This window comes from Bubalus bubalis, chromosome 9 (assembly GCF_019923935.1).
Source record: "Bubalus bubalis isolate 160015118507 breed Murrah chromosome 9, NDDB_SH_1, whole genome shotgun sequence".
Classification (NCBI taxonomy): Eukaryota; Metazoa; Chordata; class Mammalia; order Artiodactyla; family Bovidae; genus Bubalus; species Bubalus bubalis.
Genome location: NC_059165.1, coordinates 105012701 through 105033221, shown reverse-complemented (window position 1 = coordinate 105033221; position 20521 = coordinate 105012701). Strand labels below are relative to the sequence as shown.

Genomic DNA, 20521 nt, shown 5'->3' with positions numbered 1-20521 from the left:
CTCTCCACCCGGGTGCCCTTTCCCAACAAAGTCTCTTGCTTTGTCAGCACATGTGTCTCCTCAGACAGTTCATTTCCAAATGTTAGACAAGAGCTCACTCTCAGACCCTGGAAGGTGTCCCTCTTCCTGCAACAATATGAGCTGAAGGCAATAGGGAGCCATGGAGGGTGTGTGAGCGGGTGGGGGGATGACGTGAGATCTGCCTGACAGAAGGTCTATAACTTCTTCTTCATCCTTGCCCTATTTTTACTGGGGTATATTTTCTTCTGGAAATAAGATTTTAAGGATGAATGTAGACTGATCTGATTTAAAACTTGTAAATCACTGTGAAAACAAAAGACCTCAAATTCTTTTGCGAAACATTTTATTCCCTGAGGATCTGCTCTCTGCAGTGAGACCCCCCCCCCTTGCCACCATCCCAATCCCTGTGAAGCCCGTTTCAGACACCTGTTTGAGGGTAGCAGGGTGGGGGGGGAGGTCACCAGTTCACTTGGATCTCCTCAGTGGGAGAGACACACTGGGGTGGGGGCCAGTCTGAGAACTTAGGCGTCCCAAATACCCAGATATCCTCCTTCTCTGGGCACAAAAGAGTGTGTATGCAGGACTTGGACCCAGTGAGAACCCCTCTGGCCTCATTACTCTTCCCTGAAATCTTGGGGAGCACAGATGTGGGTGCTGGGCCCTGCCAGGGACCCAGAAACTCTGAGCTCCCATAGCCTGAGACAGATAGCCGCCTCCCTCCGCTGCTCAGTGTTCCCACTATTAGAGCAATTGATGCCACAAACAGGGAGGAGGCAGTCACGTTCACTGCCTTTCTGGCCCCTCCCACCATCTGAGGGGTCCAAGATCTGGGGAGGGATGGAGAACAGTAACCCTCTCTCCCCAGCTGAAAAATCCTTCTCCCTTCAGCTATGTGTGGAGCCAGAAGTTCTCAATTGGCCTTGAACCATGGCCAGAACTCACCTACCACAGCAGGTTCATGACCGAGAAGCGGCTGGCCACTGCTTAGGGTTCAGCCCTTGATGAAAGTCAGGGCTAGGAGGTGGGACATTGAAAAGGAATGGATGTAGCCGCAGTAGCTGGGACCTGAGCAGAAGTGCTTCTGCCCTTAACAGCCATGGAAAGAGACGGTCCCTCCAGCTGAGCATCTAGGGAGGAAGATGGAACATGGCCTAGGCAGTACCAGGTAGGTTTTGAAGGATGTGTAGGAGTTCACTGGCCAGATGATTGACTCATCAAGCCCTCCCTGGTACCCTCCTTGCTCCGCCTACTTAGGAGGACAAAGGTCTCAGCTTCCTGGATGGAAGATGCTGCCTTTTGCATAGGGATGGAGATAGTAGCCTCAAGGCTGGGGGCATTGACCCACCTCAGTAGACCTGTCCCCGCTTGCCACAGGTGACATTGGGCTGGCTCAGTGCATCCCACATGAGCAGCATCTCATAGGGTAAGAAGCGGTGCACCAATAGCAGCTCTCTGTAGAAGCAGGGGTCAAAGGAGGACAGGCGGCTGGAAGGGGACTGAACGCCAGCTGTGCGGATACCACTGTGTGAGGCGGGCTCCAGGCCCTCCTGCTTCAGGCACATGCCCAGGAAGACATCATCGATGGGGAAGAGGTCCAGGGTGCGGGAGGCGTGGCGCAGGGCGGTGGCCGTGAAGCGGGACAGTAGGAAGCCGCCACCCCCGCAGTAGGGCGGGTAGTGTTCCTCCTCCATGACCACCTTTGGCACGTAGTACTTGCTCCATGGAATCCGAACGGGGCCCACATTGTGGATCAGGTGGCCCACAAAGAGGTGGTGCTCAGGGTTGTGGCTCTGCAGGTAGGCGACCATGTTGTCTGTGTGGGCAAAGACGTCATCATCCCCGTTGAGCAAAAAGCTGGCATTGGTGCACTGTGTCTCCTGCCACTGTAGGAAGAGCACCTGCGAGCGGGGGTGGGGCGTGGGTAGACAGGGCATGAGGGCTTGATGCCTGGGCCATCAGCTTTGGGTCCCTATCGGCCACCCCAGTAGTCCCCCAGTCAGGCTAACCTGGGTTCAATAATTCAGTCTGTGGGATGATCTTTGCAACCAACAGCCCCTCTCGGTGCCTCAGTTTTCAACTTCCCAGACAGGAATTGTCATAGGACCTACCTCCTGGAGTGTTGGGGATCTTCAGAGATGATGCTCTATAATTTCCCATCACTTCATGGGAAATAGATGGGGAAACAGTGGAAACAGTGTCAGACTTTATTTTTGGGGGCTCCAAAATCACTGCAGATGGTAACTGCAGTCATGAAATTAAAAGACGCTCACTTCTTGGAAGGAAAGTAATGACCAACCTAGATAGCATATTAAAAAACAGAGATATTACTTTGCCAACAAAGGTCCATCTAGTCAAGGCTATGGTTTTTCCTGTGGTCATGTATGGATGTGAGAGTTGGACTGTGAAGAAGGCTGAGCGCTGAAGAATTGATGCTTTTTAAACTGTAGTGTTGGAGAAGACTCTTGAGAGTCCCTTGGACTGCAAGGAGATCCAACCAGTCCATTCTGAAGGAGATCAGCCCTAGGTGTTGTTTGGAAGGAATGATGCTAAAGCTGAAACTCCAGTACTTTGGCCACCTCATGCGAAGAGTTGACTCATTGGAGAAGACTCTGATGCTGGGAGGGATTAGGGGCAGGAGGAGAAGGGGATGACAGAGGATGAGATGGCTGGATGGCATCACTGATTCGATGGACGTGAGTTTGAGTGAACTCTGGGAGTTGGTGATGGACAGGAAGGCCTGGCGTGCTGTGATTCATGGGTTTGCAAAGAGTCGGACACGACTGAGCAACTGAACTGAACTGAACTGAATGTACCAAGAAGTGCTTGAAAATTGTCTTATTTACATTTATTGCTATTCTTTCTCACTCTGCCTTGCCAAGCACCACCATCACAGAATTACTTGTATGATTCTTATATAACATCTACTTCCCCTACCATGGCTCAGACGGTAAAGAATCTGCCTGCAATGCAGAAGACCCAGGTTCAATCCCTGGGTCTGGAAGATCCCCTGGAGAAGTTAATGACTACCTACCTCAGTATCCTTGCCTGGAGAATCCCATGGACAGAGGAGCCTGTCAGGCTTCAGTCCACGGAGTTGCAAAGAGTCAGACATGACTGAGCAACTAACGCTTCAGTACTTCCCCCACCAGACTCTGGACTCCCCCTGGGTGGGAGCTGTGTCTCTCCTATATGCCATCAGCACCCAGGAGGGGGTCAACACTTCGTAGACACTGGATTCATGTTTGTCAAGTTGACGTTCATCACAGGCTTTTATGTTTTGCATTAAGAGGTTCTGGGTCCTCTGCCCACCTTGGCTTTAGTAACCTTCATAACAACTATGGCTGCATGCCAGTGCTTGCTCAGTGTCTGCCCTACCTTGAATCCTTAATACAATTTTAGGAAGCAGGTGTGGTCTTCAACCCCATTTACAGATGAGAAAATAGAGGCTCTCCAGAGAAAGTGCCTTGAGTAAGGTCACACAACAGAGATGGTCTATTGTTCAAGGTCTTGAACCCAGACCTTTCTGTACTTACTATGAGCAAGAATCTGCACTGGGTCTCTTTCAACTTGGATCTCTACTCAGCTTGCTCCACCCCTCCCACCCCCCAAGCTGGTTGGGTTCTTGGAGCCTTCAATTCCTCCTCTGAGCATGGGCAAGATAACCTCTACTTCTCATGGTTTCTCTTCATCAGAAAGGTCTTTGTTGAATATCTACTGCACAGACCTGAGCCTCAGAGGGAGACAGACCAGAACAAAGAAACAAAGTGTGCTCTATCTAGTGTTTCCCACCGTGTGAAGTCGCTTCAGTCATGTCAAACTCTTTGCGACCCCATGGACTACAGCCCACCAGGCTCCTCAATCCATGGGATTTCTCTGGAAAGAATGCTGGAGTGGGTTGCCATGCCCTCCTCCAAGGGATCTTCCTGAGCCAGGGATCAAAGCCAGGTCTCTTGCATTTCCTGCATTGGCAGGCGAGTTCTTTACCACTAGCTCCCCCTGGGAAACCGTACCGGGCACTGGCCTAGGAACTTTATAAATATAACATCATCTCAGGGACTTCCCTGGCGGTCCAGTGGTTAAGACTCTGAGCTTCCACTGCAGGGGGCGCAGGTTTGAGCCCAGATGGAGGAAATTAAGATCCTGCATGCTGTACCACCAAATAAATAAATAAATAAATAAAACCTCATATAATCCTCACTGTAGCCCTCAGAGGTGAATGAGTCCAATTAATATCCCATTTCCTTGATGAGGAAACTGATGCACAGAGAAGTGAATGATCATCTAGGGCAAACAGCAAATAAGACATTTGAACCCAGGTCATCAAGGCTTGGAAAGCCAGGCTTGCAAGCTCACACCACACTGTCCTTTCTCCCTGCCTTTCCTGGATAAAGAAGACTTCAGATCACTATAAGGACAGTAGAGGGGGTGGGGTGAGGGGGCTTCTGGTCTCTAGTACCCCTCAGAGGAGATGGTAGCAACTTTGGGCAGGAAGGACAGGTGGCCCCAAGTAGGTGACACCCCGCCCCCCCGCCGCCCCTCCCCGCCCCCACCACCCCCAGGCAACCTGCTTGAGCGTGAGGTTGAAGAATGTGTCATAGAAATCCCACTGCAGGATGTCCTCGTGCGTCCGCGCCTCCATGGCCAGCAGCCGGTTGACCTTTCGCGCCTCCAGCGGGTTGGAGTCGGTGCCCACCAGGAAGAGGCGGCGCAGCTGGACACCGAGAATCTGGCGCTCACGGCCCCACGTGCGCCGCACCAGCTCCCGGCGCTCGTAATTGCTGGGCGAGGACTTGATCACTAACAGCAGGAAGACAGGGTCCGCACACTTGTCCGGTGGCACTTCCTGGAGCAACGCGAAGTCGCGGCAGTGTTTGTACAGCAGGAAGTCGCGGATGTGCTGCGGCTGCCCTGCGAAGTCCCGCAGCGACGTCAAGGAGGTGTTGGGCGGGCAAGGGGCTGGCGGGGCGCGGAAGTGCGGTGAGGGCCAGTCCGGAGCCTTGGGGGCGCGCGGCGGCTCCTTCAGGTGGGGGCAGGTGGGTGGTGACCAGTGCAGACTTAAGAAGAGGAGGGTGAAGGTGGCTAGAAGCAGAGCCAGGCCCGCCTCTTTCCGCTTGGGACGGGAACACTTCATTGTGGTCCACTGGAGTGGTCCGAGGAGACCCCTGGGCAGCTCCTGCAGACAATAACAGTCGCTGAAGGTGCCAGATGGGCCAAGCGCTTTTCCCGAGCTACCTGTGGACCCCAGAGCCTGGTTGCAGCCTTACAGTTGCTCAAGTCGGTAAAATGCTGAAACCTACCCCCAGAGATTCCCCTGCCCCCTACCCCCTCCAGTACCCCATTTGGCTCTGACTGTTGCCCAGGGCCTACTGGGGATCAATATTTACAGAGAAAACAGGCATGGAGATGCCAACGGGAGCCTCCTAGATTCAGTGTGCCCAAAATCCTCGACATCCAACCTGGACCTCTTTATGTTCCAGCCTCAGAGATGGCTCAGGAGCCTCCCAGAGAAAGAGACAGAGAACTCCCCTTTTAGTAGAGAGCTGCTGGGATCCTTCCTGCTTCCCTTTTCACTTGCCCCTCCAGGAAGCTCTGAGCTTCTGATATAACCATCACTCATTCTACATTTTGGTAGCAGGGCACTGTATGTGGGATCTTAGTTCCCCCACCAGGGATTGAACCTGCTCCCCACTGTGGTGGAAGCACAGAGTCTTAACTCCTGGCACACCAGGGAAGTCCCATGACTATTTTTAATGGTCCTGTGAGCTGAGCATGGACTTTCCTGATGGCTCAGTTGATAAGGAATCTCCTCCAAAACAGGAAACCCAGGTTCAACCCCTGGGTCAGGGAGATCTCCTGGAGAAGGGAATGGCAATCCACACCAGCATTCTTGCCTGGAGAATCTCATAATCAGCGGAGCCTGGTGGGCTCTAGTTCATGGGGTCACAAAGAGTTAGACGCGACTGAGGGACTAACACACACTGAGCTGAACATGGGCCCTGGCTCTTCACAGACCTCTCAGGCTCAGCATGTCTCAAACAATGCTATCTTCTTTGGCAAACTCCTGTTTCTCCTCTAAAGCCCATCTCAAATGATCCATTCTCCAGGAGGCCCTCTTTGACCCCTCAGGAAGAGTCCTGGTTCCCTATTCACCACTTCTAGTCCCATGGCCCTCTCTGGCTCAGTCATGGTCCCATGAAGGTGTATCTGACTTTGATTTCTTAAGGCTGAGGGCTTCTTGAGGGTCCTGGCATTGCCCAGCATGAGTCAGATGCACAGGGGAAGCAAGGTATGTCTGAATGAATAATTTATGAATAAAAGTAAGTTCACTTAGTTTCTTTCTGGCAAACTCTTGTTCATCCGTCAAAACCCCTCCTCCTAGAAGAGTTCCTTTCCCATATCTATGCAGAGCCCTTGGTCTCCTGTTCAGATACTTTTCCCAGGCTTCCCTGGACTCCCTTGATGTCCTTTTGTCTGAAAAGGTGGTATCTGTGCTGTGTTCCGGCCCTAAATGTGAAGATGAACAGCATGAAAATGCTAAATTAGACCCAAGGCAGGACCTACCGATCCATTAAACGCTTACTGGCTTATCTCAAAAAGGTGCCCCCTGGAGCCACATTCCTGGGTTTCAGTCCCAATTCCATCACTCCCTGGCTGTGTGCCCTTCATACCTAGGGCCTTAGTATCCTTAGCTATAAAGGGGACACGTGAGCAACCCCCAAGTCACTGGGTTGTGCAGGTGTGAGGAGAGCTCCTGGCACCTGGCACCTAGTGGGCATTTGACCAGTGTTTATTGAATGACTATGTGAACCTCAGCATTTACCTCAGATTGCTTCAGGAAGTCCGTGCTGGTCTGGGGTCCCCTCGTTCTCCCCTTTGGCACCTGAAACACTGTAGGGCAGTCAGCAGATTCTCCTAGGCCCCTCCAGCTCTAAGCAACTTCAACCAGCTCTTCCCTAAGAGCAAGAGTTTCCCATCTTATCTAGAGCCACAAAAGCGCGCTGGTGCTGGGGACAGGGCTTCCTTCCCTGATCCATGAGGTCGTTTCCCCAGTGTGCCCATCATTATCTCTGCACACTGCCTAGCCAAGGACTGTCTGGCCAGGTATGTCCCCAAGAAAGGGCTCAGACTCCACTCTACAGGTTCTACTGTGTGACTTTGGGAAAGAAGCTTGACCTCTCTGAGCTTCAGCGTTAAATGGGAATTAACCCTATGTAAGAATGTGATTGGGATTTTAACCTCAAACATGCTGAGGACCTCAAAAATGGTCCTGCCTCAGGACCTCTGTGCAGGCTGTCTCCTCTGTCTGATTCCCCAGATTTCCACACATTCCCTCCTTCACCCGCTTCCTGTCTTTGCTCAAATGTCCCCGTCTCAGGAACACCTCCTCAGGACATACCATCTCACTGGCAGCCCCTGATCCTCCACCTTAGCCCACTTTTTCTGTCTTCCACAGCACTTTTCATCTTCTGAAGTGAAGTGAAAGTTGCTCAGTCAAGTCCCACTCTTTGTGATCCCATGGACTGTGTAGCCCGTGGAATTCTCCAGGCCAGAATATTGGAGTGGGTAGCCATTCCCTTGTCCAGGGGATCTTCCCAACCCAGGGATCAAACCCAGGTCTCCCATATTGCAGGCAGACTCTTTACCAGCTGAGCCACCAGGGAAGCCCAAGAATACTGGAGTGGGTAGCCTACCCCTTCTCCAGCAGTTCTTCCTGACTCAGGAATCGAACCAGGGTCTCCTGCATTGCAGGCTGATCCTTTACCAGGTGAGCTACCAGGGAAGCCCCTTTCATCTCCTAAAATACATGATAAAACTTTAAAAAGGTACTCTTTTCATCCATCTTCTCCACCAGAACACGAGCTCCATGAAATGTCTTGTTCACCATTCTATCCCCAGCCCCCAGAACTGTGCTTCGTGCATAGTGGGTGTTTGGTAAATGAGTATTGAATGAATGAATGAATGCTCAAATGCCGAAGATTCTGAAAAATATTGACTCTTGGGACTTCCCTGGTGGTCCACTGGTTGGGACTACTCGCTTCCACTGCAAAGCACACAATCCCAGCTGGAGAACTAAGATCCTGGAAACCCCAGTGTGGCCAAACATACAAATATATATATAGACTCTCAGAATGACTTTATACATTCATTCAAGCCAATATTTAGTGCTTGTCCTGTGCCAGGCACCTCCTGGGAGCTGAGGACCCAGTGATGAACAGGCATGGGATACCTCAACATCTCTGCCACTCTGGGACCCACACTCTCCAGGGGGGAATAAATACTAAATAAAAACGTCAGTGAAATGACTTGGGAGGAAATGGGGTCTGGTGTGTGTGGAGTGTGGATTTTGAGATGACATTTAAGTGGGATGTGAATGGCACAGCAGAGCCAGCATGGCTGAGGTTGGTGTGTGTGGGAGGAGGGCAAGAGGATACCAGGGAAGGCAACAGCAAGTGCAAAGGCCTGGAGGTGGGGATGAGTCAGTGGAGTCTGAGTAGCTAGGGACCCTGTCTGCTCGTGGCACAGAGCCTGTCTTATTGCTGTGTGTCCCCGGCTTGGCTGCCGGCCTGAGAAGGGGTGGTTTCATCATCTGGAGGGCAGGTCTGTGAGTCCTAAAAGGACATATCACAATCTTGTGAACTGACAAATGTGATGCAAGAATGAACAAATCCAAGAAGGACATTTTCCTGAGCTGAAGAGGAGCCTGAGTTCAGAGTGGACCACAAGAAAGCAGTGTTTCAGGCAAACCTGGCAGATCCCTGAGCTCCAAGGATGGGGGAAAACAACTCAGGAGCTGCAATAGAAAGCCCAAGTCACCAAAAATCAGACGAGAGATGTCACAATGTTCTCTTTGGTGAAACTGGTGGCCAGAGACCCACAGATGCTGGAAGACACATGGGACCCCAACTTCTAACTCAGCACCTTCATTCAGAGGGTGAATTCATTTACAGTCTAAATCAGTTTTCAACCAGGGGTTATTCTGCTCCCAGGGGATACTTACTGGGCAACGTCTGGGGACATTTCTGGTTGTCATGATTGGGGGAGGGTAGAGATATGGGGCTGCTAATGGCATGGAGCGGGCGGAGACCAGAGATGCTGCTTAAATGAACATCCTACAGGTCACAGGACAGCCCCCACAACAGAGAATGATCCAGTCCCAGACGTCAACGTTGTCAGGATTGAGAAATCCTGGTCTTATTTAAATAAATAAGAAACGGAATAGAGAATTGAAAAGGAGGATGGATTCAAAGAGGGGAATGAGGGCTGGCCACAGAACCTTGATATAGGTTTAGATAAATTCCCTGGATGGAGTATTTGAGATTTATTAGTGTTGATTTCTATTTAAATAGAAAATCAAACCTAAATGGCCAAGGATCCCTTAGCTGGGAATGTGTTTAGTTCCCATAACAAAGAAAAATAATTCAGTGAAATAGTAATACCTACAACTCAGCAGGCTTCCCTGGTGGCTCAGTGATAAAGAATCCACCTGCCAATGCAGGAGAAAGGGGTTCAATCCTTGGGTCAGGAGGATCCCCTGGAGAAGAAAATGGCAACCCACTCCAGTATTCTTGCCTGGGAGATTGCACTGACAGAAGAGCCTGACAGGCTACTGTCTATGGGGTCAGAAAAGAGTCAGACACAATTTAGCCACTAAACAAGAAAAACAATTCAGCCAAACCTGGGCATTGGGGAGGGGGAAGGAATGAGAAGGGATAAAATGACTAAGTGGCTCATATTACAGGGATCAGTGTCCGGGCAAAAGAGAACCTCTTGAGGGTGGTCATTTGGTTCTAATTAATTCCATTAATGCTTGTTCTTTTCCTTGCATTTTCTTTCCTGTTTACTTGTAAGAACTCTTTGTATATGAAACATTCACTGTTTGTTGGCTACCTGCATTCCCAACTTTTTCTTGCCAGATCTCTTCTTAAAATGGAGGGAGCTTACAGAGACTCCATCCTCCCAGTCTCTGTGAGTCTCCTGACTGGGATCTGAGAGTTCAGGTTGGGAGCAGGGGAGGGGATGGAGGTTCTCCCTACACTTCTCCCTACACTAGACCTCTATTAATGCACCCCAGTTCCCCCCCCTTCCCTTTTTCATCCACCAAGGTCACCCTCAGTGCTGACCCATGGCCCCTTGAAACTTCAAGCAGGAAATATTTCCAAACTCACAACATCCCACATCCAGATTGGCATAAAAAAGAATCCCTGGGGCTCCCTTTCAGTCAGGCTGAGAGTATTGGGGATTCACTGATCCAGAATACCTTGCTGGGTATCTCAGTGGATGGTACCCCACGTGGTCCCCAATCTCCCCTTATAGGCCTTACTTTCTAAAGAGGTAATGACCTCACACCTACTGTGGGAAAGACTGGGTCTTAGGGGCCCAGTTGGGGAATCACTTGGTATTACTTCCTCCAAGCAGCTATGCAGCAACTCTGGGACCTTTGCTGGGGGGCTGGGTGGTTGGTGAGAACTTCCTCTCAGGCCTGCTTTCAATTCTCTGACCCTCCACCCCACCCCAAAATTCTGCTGTCTACTCTCTCCAGACTGGGAAGGACCGGACTTGTGGAAACCGAAATAGCTGCTCACTCTGAAGTCTGAGGGGTCTGAATAACTCTGGGAGAATCCCCACCCTCACTCCATAGCTGGGGAAGTGAAGTTCAGAGAGTCATCCTAAGGTGGCCCAGTGGGTGACTTGCATTGCCACAGAAACCCACTTTGTCTCCAAGTTCTTCAGTCCTAAGAAGGGTGTTGTAGTCTCTTACCCCAAAGCACACATATGAAACATTCATTCATTCAACAAACAGATTCTGGAGGAACTGAGAAGCCTGAGCCCTGGGCCTGGCCCTCCAGAAGCTCTCAGACTTGGGGAGACAAATCCATACACCTGTGGTTTCAGGTCTGGGCCAGAAGAATGGATTGGGGTATTGAGGCTGAGGTTTTGAAGGTTGCGTATGAGTTCACCAAGGGCGTTCAGATAGGAGGGTGAATGCAAAAGGGAGGAAGAGAAAGAAAACAGACTATTCAAGGAATCATGTGGTTTATTTTGTTGAAAAGCAGAATTTGGAGAGGGGTTGATTTCTGAGGCTAAGAGGTGGGGCCAGACCCCATAAAGACCTTGAATGCCAAACTGAGTAGTGGGGTTCTTTCCTGGGGGTATGGGAGAGCCATGAAAGGTATGTGAGCAGAGAGGCCCGATTCCTTGTTGAAGGGTCCCTCTTTGCTCAGAGTTGACCTTGGTGAGGCACTTCCTCTGGGGCATCTATTTCCTTGCTAGCATAGGGAAGTACTGAGAACATGCCTTGCCCTATAAACACACAATGGGTCACTTTCTATATTAAGTAGCAGAGGGCTTGGCATACACTGACTATGCAGGGACAACCTCAGTGACCTTGGCTCATGGTCCTGGATCCTTTAATGCCCCCAGAACCCCTACTTACAGATGGGGATAATGAGGCTTGGCATAAGGCAGGATTGGAACACAGAATCCGGATGGGTGGGAACCCTGTGGTTCCCACCTGGACGTCCCTCCAGAATCTGTCACAAGGAACCCATGTGCTAAACATCTGATGTAGGACTGAGAACCTGGTGAGCAGGTGGGGCATGCTGGGGGGAAGGAGAAGGGAGCGGGGGGCAGGGGAGGGGGGGGACTGGTGAGTGAACCTAGGAATAGGCAGTAATCCGGTTGTTTCACTTGTTGCACTGACTTGTGGGCCACAGAGCATTTACTGTGCACCTACTATGTGCAAGATGCTAGGGACACAGCCATGCCCAAGTCAGCCCCTCTCTTATGATATCAACACACGAAGTGGTTCTTTTAGTTGCAACCGTGTTAAACGCTGTCAAAGACAAAGAGATCCGTGGCAGGGAAGGGACCTGACCAGCCTGTAGATCCCCTTAAGGATGAAGGGAAATCACGTGGGCAGAGCCCTGGGAGGAGGGCATTCTAGGCAGAGGGCGCAGCAAGTGCCAAGGCCCTGAGGTAGGCACAACTTTAGGTTTTTGAAGGGAGAGGCAGGAAGTGGTGTGGCTGAAGCTGAGGAGGAGGGGGGGTGGTGGGAGATGAAGGCAGGGTTGCCAAGGATGGCAGGGGGAGGAGCAGGAAATGGGGCCTGGAAACAGCTCTTGTGTTGCCGGTGAGGAGCCATGGAGGGTGTGTGAGCAGGGGAGGGACGAGACTGAGTTATGCTTTGAAGATGTTCCCTGTGGCTGCTGAGCAGGGAAGTGCAATCAGGGCCCGAGTTAGAGGTCAGGGCAGCAAGAATTTGGGGACCTGGATAGGGGCTGGCTGGCGGGGTTCAGGGATGTGGGTGAGTTCAGCAAATAGGGAAGGGAGTAATCAAAATTTAGAACCTGAGTCTTCCCCGGAGGTGTGGTGGTTCAGAGGCTGTGCTTCCACTGCAGGGGGCATGGGTTCAATCCCTGGTCAGAGAATTAAGATCCTGTATGCAGCGCAGTGTAGCCAAAAAAGAAGAAAACAAATTGAAACCTGGATGTGGGGGAAAGAGAAGAATGGACCAGGCAGAAGCAAATGTGAGAGGTCTCTGAGCCTTTCACAGGGGATGTTATGGGACAGCAAGTGCCCCAGGTGCCGTGTCTAGGCAAGAGCCTTTGGCACACGATGGCAGGTACACCAGGAAGACCCAACGGGTATCTGATGGATGAACACATCAGTCTACTGCTTGCACTTGGCAGGGCCTCCTCCCTCTAGCTCATAGTGCCACTATGTAGAGAGTGATAGCAGTCATGTCCAGGCTGACTCTCAAGGCCCATCACCCAACCCCCCACTGCAATACCAGCCAATCCTGCTGGGGGCTGTTTGCCTTCCATGCACCATTGCAAGTTCACCATCACCCAGAGCCTGCTTCTTCCACTGCACACAGCAAAGCCTCTTGTTCCCACGGACTGAGACCCATAGCCTCTGCCTCTTGCTGTTCAGTCGCTCAGCCGTGTCTAGATCTTTGTGACCCCATGGACTGCAGCACACCAGGGTTCCCTGTCCTTGACCACCTCCCGGAGTTTGCTCAAATTCACGTCCACTGAATCGATAATGCTCCCCTCTCTCGGGGGCTCTCAACCCCCTTCTCCCCCGCCCATGACCTCTGCCCCCTCTCCTCCACTCCAGCTACACATTACCTCTGGTGGCTCAGAAGGTAAAGAATCTGCCTGCTGTGCAGGAGACCGAGGTTCGATCCCTGAGTCGGGAAGATCCCCTGGAGAAGGAAATGGCAACCCACTCCAGTATTCTTGCTTAGAGAATTCCATGGACAGAGGAGCCTGGCGGGCTACAGTCCATGGGGTCACCAAGAGTGGGACACGACCGAGTGACTAAGCACACACACGCTCAAACACCCAGGCTTGACCCTGCCATGGGGCCTTTGCACCTTCCACTTCAGACGCCCTTCCCTCCTGCTCTTCCCCCTGGTTCTCCTTGATCTTCAGGCCTCCATCCAACATCATCTCCTTAGAGACGCCCTGGCCTCCCAACTAAACCACCCCACCTCGGCTTCACCTTCCTCTGCTGCTCTCACCACCACTGGACAAATCTACTCGCTTCTTTCCTGTTTATTTCCCCAGCCAACATGGAGTCCCAGAAATGGGGCCCAGCGTCTGGGCACTCACAGCTCAGTCCCCACGTGACACTTGCTGCTGTTTGTTGTACGGGCAAAAATACTAATGATAATTCCCGTATCGGCTATTTCCTTGCGTGTCGTTTCAGCCTAACCCCATGGCAGACAACGACTGTCACTGTTCCCTACTCAGGACCCTAGAGGATGCAGTGATTCAGTCCTGGTAAATCAGCAAGCCCAACCATGGAGCCAAGGGGGCAGGACCAAGAAGCACTGAATATCCCTGACTCCTTCTTAATATGTGAAAGGGCCAAGTATTCCTGGCACTGAAATAGATTCACGGTGTATTTAATGAGCAAGAAGTGGTAAATATGAATGACCCACTAACAATACAGGAGACACTCAGTATTTATAATACATGAAATAGTTATAAGGCAACAATTAAGAGTTGCAAGGTGTATTTGTTATGCGTTAATGAATATGCATATTATCATAATCATATTCGACTGTTTGCAACCCCAAGGACTGCAGCCCATCAGGCCCCTCTGTCCATGGGATTCTCCAGGCAAGAATACTGGAGTGGGCTGCCATTTCCTTCTCAGGGGATCTTTTCTACACAGGGATCAAACCTAGGTCTCCTGCATTGCCAGTGGGTTCTTTACCAACTGAGCCACCAGGGAAGCCCTAATGAATATGCATGTTATCATAATGAATATGATAAGGACCAGCCACTAAACAGCCCTGAGGCACCAAGAGACATGCTCACTGAACAGTCTTGATTCATTGCATATATATATACACAGTACTTCTTGTTAATAACTCATTGAAAATTCATGAGATGCTAGATGTGCAAAAGAGGCCAATCACTCAGCAGAATTAATTAGGAACCCCCACTGGTGAAAGGTTGTTGTTGAACCACGAAAAGACGCCCGGATTCTTGGCCTCCGGAGGAGAAGAATTTAATCCGGGGCCAGAAACGAGGCTTGATCGCTCAGAGCTTTTGTGTAATAAAGTTTTATTAAAGTATAAAGGAGATAGAGAAAGCTTCTGACATAGGCATCAGAAGGGGGCAGAAAGAGTGTCCCCCTGCTAGTCTTCAGCTGGATGTTATATAGTCACTAGCAGTCTGTTTATTAAAGAAAGAAATGTCTTAAAATTCAGAATGGCACCAGGCCCCTCATCCATAAGATGTATTTTGGAATAATCTTGGCACCAGAGAGTCATCCCGGGCCATAAAACGATTGACTTGAATCTTGTAGGAGGGCAGATTACCATACAAATAGTTTCCTTTACATAGATTAGGGGACAATGTCTAACATACTGGTTTGTCAAGTAGGTTCTGAGCCATTAGGCGAACCCAATTGAAGACAGAGTCTGGGGCGAAAGACATTAACATAGCTTAAGACAAACATTTTCATAAGAAAAATACATCGGTTAACTCAAGGTTTGAAAATAGTTAACTTCAGGTGAAACCAGGTGTCATTATGGCAACACAGTATTTTAAGAGAAACCTACTTTTAAATTTGTATGGAGAAGGCAATGGCACCCCACTCCAGTACTCTTGCCTGGAAAATCCCACGGATGGAGGAGCCTGGTAGGCTCCAGTCCATGGGGTTGCTAAGAGTCGGGCACGACTGAGCGACTTCACTTTCACTTCTCACTTTCATGCATTGGAGAAGGAAATGGCAACCCACTCCAGTGTTGTTCCATGGGGTTGCTAAGAGTCGGGCACGACTGAGCGACTTCACTTTCACTTCTCACTTTCATGCATTGGAGAAGGAAATGGCAACCCACTCCAGTGTTCTTCCCTGGAGAATCCCAGGGACGGGGGAGCCTAGTGAGCTGCCCTCTATGGGGTCGCACAGAGTCGGACACGACTGAGGCGACTTACCAGCGGCAGGCGACTTACCATCGGCAGCCGCAGCAGAGAAGGAAAAAATATCGCTAGTTTGTTTCCTTCTGTTGCTTAAGATAGAGAAAAACGTCTGACGTTTGCAGCCTATTTCCTCCGTTTGGACACCGCTGGCCTTCCTGCCTGTTACCCTCTCACTGGTAACAGTGCTGTAGCCCCCATCCTCTGTCTACGCCCCCAAGCGGCAGCCAAGGTGTGGCAAGGTCCGGGCATGTGTGGGTCCAGGCAGCTCTATTCTCCTCACCCGTTCTTGTCACTGTCCCTTGGGAGGCCAGGAAGACAGAGAGGCTGAGACACGCGTGCTTAGTCACTCAGTCGTGTCCAACTCTTTGCCACCCCATGGACTGTGGCCTGCCAGGCTCCTCTATCCATGAAGATTCTCCAGGTAAGAATACTGGAGTGGGTAGCCATGCCCTGCTCCGGGGGATCTTCCCAACCCAGGGATTGAAACCAGGTATCCCACACTGCAGGCAGATCCTTTACCATCTGAGCCACCAGCGAAGCCCTGGGACACGTGGGGAAGTGAGAATACCACACTATCCAGGTTAGCATCCTTGGGGGTCTAGGCCAGCCCCGCAGCCTCCCCGGCACTAGTTCACAGATGGTGACGGCATGCCTTGCACCAACTTGGAGGTCATGTCAAGGTGATTTCCCACACGAGACTCCCAACTTGCAGATGAGAGCACTGAGGTTTGAAGAGAGTGAATCCCGGGTCCTCCTCCAGACCTGTCAGACACACAGCCACCTGCCCCACTTCCTACCCTCCGGTCCCGGGTGCTCCCAAACAGCCCAGGCCCTGGGCTCTGTTTTTAAGTCAGGAACATGAGGGCTCATTCCCCTCTCACCCAGCAGGTGTGAGGACCGAGAAAGCTGATGCTTCGGAAGCTGCCATGGTGGCCCCTGGGAGTAGGAAAGCCTGACCCAGCTGCTACTGGCCATCTGCAGACTCGGGGCAAACAGCTGTCCCTTCCCACTCCAGGCCTCAGCATCCCCTCTCCAAAGCCACCTGGTGTCAGCTGACCACTCATGGTTACCCTCAGCACGTGCTAAATATCAGCCACTGGAGCTTTCCTTGCTCCTCCTCTCCCCAACAACCCTCAGCTGGCATCTGTATGGGGATGGGGACCTGAAACATTCTGGGGTGACAGAAGAACCCGATTTGTATATATAACCCCCTGAGCCCTGGAAGAGGCTAGAGGACCAAGCGGTGACTTTTCCTCCAAGTCACACACACAGTTATGAAGTGCCAACATAGCGCCAACAGTAACAATATTAGAGCAGCACCAGCTATTGATATGACTTGCACACTAGTCATATCTGGTCAGCTCTGAGGTGAACACCCAGTGTATGTATACCACGCCCTACTCTAAGCACCCAGCCAAGTCGAGGGAGACAAACCACAGTTACCGTTGTCAGGGAGGCGATGGGCTAATAGGGGACAGGAGTAGCGATTAAGACAATTTTCCAGGAAAGCCCAAGGATGGGGGTCGGGGGTGCTTGCAGGAAAGGGTGCGAATCGCTGGCCTGTGGATGGGCCTCTGTAGTTCTCAATGAGCCGCCCAGGGAGGTCCCAGGCCCCAGTTCCTGGGGGTGGGGGGTCAGGTGGGCACAGAGAGGGCATCCACTTACCAGAGGCCAGGCTGCTGGAATTTGAACACTGACCACCTGGACTGTGGGTGACCCCTCACTGGTTCATACCAGTTTGGCCTTCCAGCAATGATAGGCTGGTCCCTTTTTACAAGAACCATGGGTTGCTTTTGTAAACAGGAATAAAAAGGAGCGAAAGCCCAGTAAAGATAATTTCTAAGAATGGCTCATTATGAGCTGACATTGCTTACCAGGTGTATGAGTGGGTTTTATGCAAATATACGCCCAACATTCACTCTGGTGAACCCCTGGGTGTGGAAGAAAGGGTGGGAGGGGGCAACACATGCCCTTTAGAACCTTGAGTCCTGTTTTCAGGTCCCAGGGCTCCTAATGGATGACTCATTGAATGAGCCAGCCCTCACCTACTGCAGAAACTGCCCGGGGTATCTGGGATGAGTCCAGGAAGGATTCTGAGGCTGGACATAGGCCCCTGATTAAATGCCAGCCCTGCCCCCGGATAAGCCACAAAGGGCATCTCTGGGCTCATTTCTTCAATGGGGAAACTGAGGCTGCGGGAGGCAGGCTATGCATCGCAGATCAAGGCTTCAACTCTTCCCATGATCCAGGGCTGATGTGGAAATTGAACCCCTGGGAACCTTCTGAAGGACTCTCAAACTAGGTCAGGGCCCTTTTCCGGGCCTTGTTAATTTCTCGCATGCAACAATCAATAAATGTCACGAATGAGAACATAATCAAAGATAGAGTTAACACGCAGGTCTGGCAGGCAGCCTTTCCACCTGCATTGCACACTTGCGCTGGGGTAGGGCTATGTTAGCTTCATTTCATTTCCTAGGGGAACTGAAACACAGAGAGGTCAAGGAACTCATTCAAGGGAGGTTAAGTGGTAGCCCATTCCCTGCCTTTAACCACCACCTGGTGGGATCTCCTTTAGTTTGTGATGTTGGTAGTGAGTTTCCCTATCATGGGGGTCAGTCAAGCTGAACCAGATTCCCATCAGGTGGAGGGACCACAGTGTGCATCCTCCTGGGGTCATGGGGGTTGGAGGGCAAACTATTGTCCCACTCTGAGCCTCAGAGGCCATTGGTGGGAAGAGAAGACTCAGTGACACCTTATCTCCTCCCCTTGGGCTAACCCAGCCCAGCCCTAGGGTCCCTGGGCCAAGCCGGCTTGTCTGGATTCCCCACGGTCTGGCTTGGAGGAGAGAAGCTCCAAGGCCCCTCCTCAGAGGTGTGTGGCCCCTCCCCTACACCCAGAGGATCAATCTTCACACTCTGTTGTTAGGGATCAATCTTCACACCCTGGGCTGAGGGAGAGGTGAAGGGAGGGTGTCTGGGCTGGGCTGTGCAAACATGAGCTGCTCACACAGGCAGCTAAGAGGTGGGGGCCCAGTGGCCTGACGCAGGGGCCACACCTCTTCCTCTGGACTCTTCAGACCTGTCTGGCATGGTGGCCACCAGCGAAGGCAGCTATACTCACCATTATGCCACCAATGCTGGCGGCCACCTTGGGAACAGACAGGGCTGCGGGAGAAAGCTGCGGCCCCGGTTGGAAGGGTGTGGCTAGTCGCTCAGTGTCAGACTCTTTGCGACCCATGGACTATAGCCCACCAGGCTCCCCTGTCCATGGGATTCTCCAGGCAAGAATACTGGAGTGGGTAGCCATTCCCTTCTCCAGGGGATCTTCCTGACCCAGGGATCAAAACAAAGTCTCCTACATGGCAGGCGGATTCTTCACCATCTGAGCCACCAGGGGAAGCCCATGTGGCCCCAGGGCCAGTCCCAAATCCAGCAAACTTCCCCTGTGTCCTGAATTCCAGATTTGGACAAGGAGGCCCTGGCCCAAGGGATAGGGGATAAGGGTAGGAGTAGGGAGAGGGAGTGGAGAAGGCAATGGCACCCCACTCCAGTACTCCTGCCTGGAAAATCCCATGGACGGAGGAGCCTGGTAGGCTGCAGTCCATGGGGTCGCTGGGAGTCGGACATGACTGAGCGACTTCACTTTCACTTTTCACTTTCATGCACTGGAGAAGGAAATGGCAACCCACTCCAGTGTTCTTGCCTGGAGAATCCCAGGGACGGGGGAGCCTGGTGGGCTGCCATCTATGGGGTTGCACAGAGTCGGACACGACTGTAGTGACTTAGCAGCAGCAGGGAGAGGGGGCAGGAGAGGCCGGGGTAGAGGGTTGGGGGGAAGGGGAATAGGTCCTCAGTTTCTCCATCTGAAAAGTGGCCATAAAAAAAAAAAAAAAATCGGGCCCAGAGGGAAAGTTGGTGGAGAAGCCATAAAGATGGCTAATGATGCAATGTATTAATTATAGTTACTAATATACTCATGGGGATGACTGGCTTTCTGTGGCCCCCCAGTTTGGCTGCTGCTCTTATTTCACCTTCACCAAAGTTCCACATCATGAGCCCCACTTGACATACAGGGAAGCCAAGGCTCAGAGACATACAGTCAGTTGCTTGAGGTCTTTCAGTGGCCAGAAGCGCCCCCACCATAAAAGCTTTTGCAGGCTAACCGCTCAGGCATCCTCGTGGAAGCTGGGTCATTTTGCTGCCCCAGAGGGGACACTGAGGTGCATTCAGAGAGCAGGAGCAATCAGAAGCAAGCTATATAGCCAGGCACTGGCTGACCTGAATGAATCAGGCCTGAATGACCAGGACCTGAATGAATCCCAAAGGCAACTGTGAGCTGGGGTCCCGCGCGGGAACCAGGTGCAGCGCCTGGCAAGGCTGTTGCTGTTCCTGCCCAGACCCTCCCAATCAGCGTGTTAACAATCTCAACAATAACGATAACAGTAATAGTAATGGCCAGCGTGTACAAAGCGCGCTCCACTCTTCGTTCGGTTCCCACTCTATCCTAAGAGGAAGGCGGGAGGTGGGGGTCCAGGGTGGCTTCACTGTGTGCACCACGGCTGCAACGGGACAGTTACAGGATCAGGGGCCTCGGTGTCCCGCCATTGCCCAGGCGTGAATGAGGCTTCCTTCGGGGCCAGGACTGAGTCGGCCGTGGGAAGCAGGCGACTACTACCGATGGGTGAGGGCAACAGGGTTATTGAGACCCGGGGCTCCAGGATCTCTCCCCATGGGATCCGCCCCCATGGGATCGCAAGAGTTGGTCACGACTTAGCGACTAAACCACCACCACACTTCAGGGTACACGCAGCGGGATACCGCGACTCCAGGGACCAGTCCAGGTTTCCCTAGAGCCCCGACTCCGCCCCTCCACCAGAGTTCCACTAGATCCTCAGGGGCCCCAGTACTTACCCCCAGACAACCGTCCAGCTTCCGACCCCTTATCCTGCTCCGGAGCAGGAGGAAGAGTTTCACTTAAGCGCGAGGCCCCGCCCTTCCAGGCTTCAAGCCTCCGGCCGGACCCCACACCCTAGCTGAACCGCGTTCTAGGAGGGCCCGGTC

At 51.9% G+C, this 20521-nt stretch overlaps 1 protein-coding gene across 3 annotated transcripts; it reads right to left on the bottom strand.

The window, feature by feature from the left end:
- Nucleotides 1-347: 347 nt before the first annotated feature.
- Nucleotides 348-20521, bottom strand: B3GNT3 (UDP-GlcNAc:betaGal beta-1,3-N-acetylglucosaminyltransferase 3). Of its 3 annotated transcripts, XM_006057915.3 has the most exons (4): nt 20372-20502; nt 6842-6909; nt 4586-5194; nt 348-1919 (listed from the first exon to the last, which is right to left on the bottom strand). In XM_006057915.3, exons 3-4 carry the CDS (start codon nt 5150-5152, stop codon nt 1368-1370), a joined length of 1119 nt encoding a protein of 372 aa, XP_006057977.3. In that variant the 5' UTR covers nt 5153-5194; nt 6842-6909; nt 20372-20502; the 3' UTR covers nt 348-1367. The 3 variants fall into 3 exon arrangements, with proteins under 3 accessions (XP_006057977.3, XP_025149610.2, XP_025149612.2); XM_025293825.2 differs by lacking the exon at nt 6842-6909 and having other exon boundaries at nt 20372-20521; XM_025293827.2 differs by lacking the exons at nt 6842-6909; nt 20372-20502 and adding an exon at nt 12369-12457.

Excerpts from the sequence above, each read along its gene's own strand:
- B3GNT3 (XM_025293825.2), bottom strand. The coding sequence starts at position 5,152 with ATGAAGTGTTCCCGTCCCAAGCGGAAAGAGGCGGGCCTGGCTCTGCTT. Across the intron at positions 1,920-4,585 it reads TCAACCTCACGCTCAAGCAG|GTGCTCTTCCTACAGTGGCA; the intron begins GTTGCCTGGGGG and ends CCCCGCTCGCAG.